The sequence below is a fragment of the Otolemur garnettii genome, unplaced genomic scaffold, assembly GCF_000181295.1.
Source record: "Otolemur garnettii isolate 467f Iridium unplaced genomic scaffold, OtoGar3 scaffold00006, whole genome shotgun sequence".
Lineage (NCBI taxonomy): Eukaryota > Metazoa > Chordata > Mammalia > Primates > Galagidae > Otolemur > Otolemur garnettii.
The window spans coordinates 8,777,980-8,782,143 of record NW_003852401.1 but is presented as its reverse complement, the minus strand read 5'-3'; the positions used below and the strand labels follow the sequence as shown (position 1 = coordinate 8,782,143).

At 37.1% G+C, this 4,164-nt stretch overlaps 1 protein-coding gene across 1 annotated transcript in view; it reads right to left on the bottom strand.

Moving 5' to 3' along the window:
* Window positions 1-4,164, bottom strand: part of HAUS6 (HAUS augmin like complex subunit 6) — a 46,757-nt gene that overhangs the window by 16,127 nt on the left and 26,466 nt on the right. Inside the window, exons 8-10 of the mRNA XM_023508931.1 lie at window positions 3,341-3,534; window positions 2,106-2,232; window positions 1,532-1,634 (exon numbers count right to left, since the gene is read on the bottom strand). Of these exons, the coding sequence (XP_023364699.1) occupies window positions 1,532-1,634; window positions 2,106-2,232; window positions 3,341-3,534 (424 nt within the window). The remainder of the gene's footprint in view (window positions 1-1,531; window positions 1,635-2,105; window positions 2,233-3,340; window positions 3,535-4,164) is intronic.

The window sequence follows — 4,164 nt, the reverse complement described above, 5'->3', positions numbered from 1 at the left end:
GGCGCCTGTAGTCCCAGCTACTTGGGAGGCAGAGGCAGGAGAATCCCTTGAGCCCATGAGTTGGAGGTTGCTATGAGCTGTGATGTCACAGCACTCTACCCAGGATGACAGCTTGAGGCTGTCTCAAAAAATAACAATAATAATAATAATTCTATTGTCATAATAAATGACTGTCCAAAGCTACTGTGGAACCAGAACATTCTATCTGAAGCTTTCTTCATCAAATCATGCAGCCTTTTCTGTGTCCACTCTTCTGGTTGTACCCATTCTAAGTCTTGCACTCTGGCCTATGATTTTTCTCAACTTGTATCTTCCCCAAATATGCCAGACTCTCAAATCAATTCCCTACCCCAATGATTAAATCCTGTGCTGTCTGCCATCATGACCTTCAGCTTGCCTAAACTATGACCTACACCTATTACCTGACTCCAGTTTGGCTAAATAGGCTGTTCATTTTTTATTCATTCATTCCTCCAATTATATGGCTTCTATTTATTGAACCCAATTGAAATTTCTTATACACAAGTACTGTGCAGTTGAGCAAAGTGAAAATGAATGGATGTATAAACATTAATTTTAGGTGTGATAATGCTAAGAGGTTGGGGAAAAATGAGTATGAAGCTGGGTGTGGTGGCTCATGCCTGGAATTCTAATACTCTGGGAGGCTGAGATAGGTGGGTCGCCTGAGCTTAGGAGTTCAAGACCAGCCTGAGCAAGAGTGAGAGCCTATCTCTACTAAAAATAGAAAAAACTAGCAGGGCATTATGGCAGGCCCCTGTAGGCCCAGCTACTCAGGAGGCTGAGGCAAAAGGATCACTGAGGTTGTTGTGCACTATGACGCCATCATACTCTACCCAGGGTGACAGAGTGAGACTCTGTTTCCAAAAAAAAATTTTTTGAAAAGAAATATTATAGAATTATTGTTAATTTTTTAGGTGTGACAACAGTATGGCAGTTATATAGTAAAATGTCCTTATTTTTATTGAAACACAAAGAGTGAGGTGTCACAATGTCTAGAATTTACTTGATTTGGCCAAAATATATATATATACACACACATATAAATTAAATATGGCAAATGTTACTTATTGAAACAGGTGGTAGGTATTCAGATTAATTACTGTACTACTCTTTCATGTTAAAAAAATTGTGAGCTTCCTGGGCAGCACCTGTGGCTCAAAGGAGAAGAGCGCTGGCCCCACCGGCCCCATATGCCAGAGGTGGCGGGTTCAAACCCAGCCCCAGCCAAAAACTGCAAAAAAAATAAAAAAATTGTGAGTTTCCACCCAAAAACTTGCACATGATGAAATGTTCTGGAACCTTATAGTGGTGACGACTGCACAACAGTGTGAATTTACTAAATGTCTCTGAGTTGTACACACTGCAATAATTAAAATGGTGAATTTTATGTGCATTCTAGCACAATAAAAAAAATAACTGGAAGAAAAAACAAAGAATATAAAGATCTATTGTAATAATAAGAAATAATGACAGGAAGAAGGTTTAAAAGAGAAAAAGATAAATAGCGAACCTGAAAGCGAAGCAGGGTACTGAAAAAGAATACTCCTTGCATATGCTTCTTCCGACGCAGGATCAAAGGAGAGAGGAGACATAGGTGGTAAAAGATCCACAGCCTTAAAATAGAGAATTCACAATTTTAAAGTAAACACATTTGTTAATTAGCACAATAACAATGCAAAGTTAATCTATAAATGCATTATTTTATTTTTCCCTAACAGACAGTTACTGAGCATATGTCTTATAATTATTTTGGACCAAAGAGTACATTATGAACAAGGGGACTACTTCTTACAACTAGGCCTCAAATGTCACAGTACCTTGTATCAAGAGGAAAGTCTTGTTTTCATTTTAGTATAAACCTCTGAATCTAAAAATGTTACTATAAATGACAACAGGAGCGTAATGAATATCCTATTATATATTTAGTAAATTCATGGAAATCAAAACACTTGAACTTTAGGCTCAGAAGGAAAAGATGGCAAATATGTATACACATAGAATTTCTAGGTCATTTATAACATGATAAATCAAGAGATAGCAATATATACAAACTACTCTCCAAATGGCAAGTCAATATTACTTACTGGAGTCAAATTTTTTATTAGACTGAAAGGAGACAGACCAAGAAATTCTTTCCACTTCTTATGCCATTCTCCTTGCTTTTCAACAACAGAACGTCTTACATTTGTGAGATCTTCTTGTATTTTGCACCTATGATAATATAAAAAAATTTATTCAAAACATGAATATAAAAAAAGCATTGGGGGGCACCAGCCACATGCTCCCAGCTTGGGCTTGCTAAACAACAACAACAAATAGCCAGGTGTTGTGGTGGGTACCTGTAATCCCAGCTACTAGGGAGGCTGAGACAAGAGACTCGCTTAAGCCCAAGAGTTTGAGGTTGCTGTGAGCTAAGATGCCATGGCATCCTACCAAGGGTGACAAAGTAAGACTTTGCCTCAATTTAAAAAAAAAAAAAAAAAAAAAAGCATTGAGCAAAATTTATAAAAACAACAATAGCTATAGGGAAGGGAAAGGAAATACAACCAAAAGTTCAACAAATACAAAACATAAATTGAATAAATGCTTGTAAGTGAATGTTTAGAACCTAAAGTACTTTTTCTCCTTGTAAAACCAAAAAGCAATCACACATCTCTATTACTATATCTTCAAATTACAATTTCTTTCCTGACTCTAAACTTCAGTCAGAATTTTACTTCTACTCTCTATCCATTCCTAGAAACAACCCATATTTTCCAGTCTTTCTGGTCAAATAAAAACTTTTCTGAAGCACCATTTTATTATTGGACCCAAAGAAAGAAAAACTAGAGAAAAGATCAAATTATTTCATAAAGAATTATCACCCAGAGCAAATCATTTATTCCATTAATCTTTCTTTCTACTTCATATGTCTCTCCAAGATTATATAAAGTTTTCAGTACTAGTAAAATTCTCACACTTAGGGCGGCGCCTGTGGCTCAGTGAGTAAGGCGCCAGCCCAGTAGACCGAGGATGGTCGGTTCAAACCCAGCCCCGGCCAAACTGGAACAAAAAAATAAGCTGGGCGTTGTGGCAGGCACCTGTAGTCCCAGCTACTCAGGAGATTGACGCAAGAGAATTGCCTAAGCCCAGGAGTTGGAGGTTGCTGTGAGCAGTGTGACCCCATGGCACTCTACTGAGGGAGATTAAAGTGAGACTGTCTCTAAAAAAAAAAAAAAAAAAAAAAAATTGACACTTATTTGACAAAGCTGAGAGTTATCACTTAAGAAACTACCCTCGTCCTCCCACAGTAAAATCACAGAAGATCTTTCTAGTGTACCTCATTTGCTTCAGATCTGATAATCTTCCCCTCTGAAACTTGGTCTCTTTTTCAAGGTAGTGAAGATCTATTGTCAGTCTTGCTTGGTCAGCCTGACAACGTTCATAATTCATTACTTTCAAGACTTCATTTAATAACTGAATAACTGTTACGAGGTTCAGTTTTCCAGCCTCATAAACATTTCCCATGTGCAACTAAGGAGTCAGAAGGGGGGAAAAGTGGTAAACTATAGGTTCTTAAAATAACAAATGGTTACATAAATATATTTGTTTCTTACTATTACATAAAAAGTTTACTTTAAAGAATAGGAAAAAATAATCAACAATCTCTAAACATAAAGCCACATAAATAATTTTGGTTCAGTAAAAACTACTGTGGAAGAATTAGCATGACACATTTTTACATTATGCAACAGGTTGCAAACTAGAATATGAGAAGTGTAAATAGATGGAAAGAAAAATAAAGATTAAGTAGAAAGAGCAAATTTGGGGAAAAGTTCATAAATTCTCTTATTAATAAAAGTTACAGAGTTGGGCAAGATGGTTCACGTCTGTAATCCTAGCACTTTGAGAAGCTGATGTGCCAGACTGCTTAAGCTCAGGAGTTTGACACCAGCCTGAGCAAGAGTGAGATCCTGTCTCTACTAAAAATAGAAAACCTAGTCAAGCATTGTAGCAGGTGCCTGTAGTCCCATCTACTTGGGAGACTGAGGCAAGAGGGTCTCTTGAGCCCAAGAGTTAGTTTAAGGTTGCTGTGAGCTATGATGCCATGGCCCTCTACCCAAAGCAACCAAGTGAGACTCTGCCTCAAAAAAAAAAAAAAAA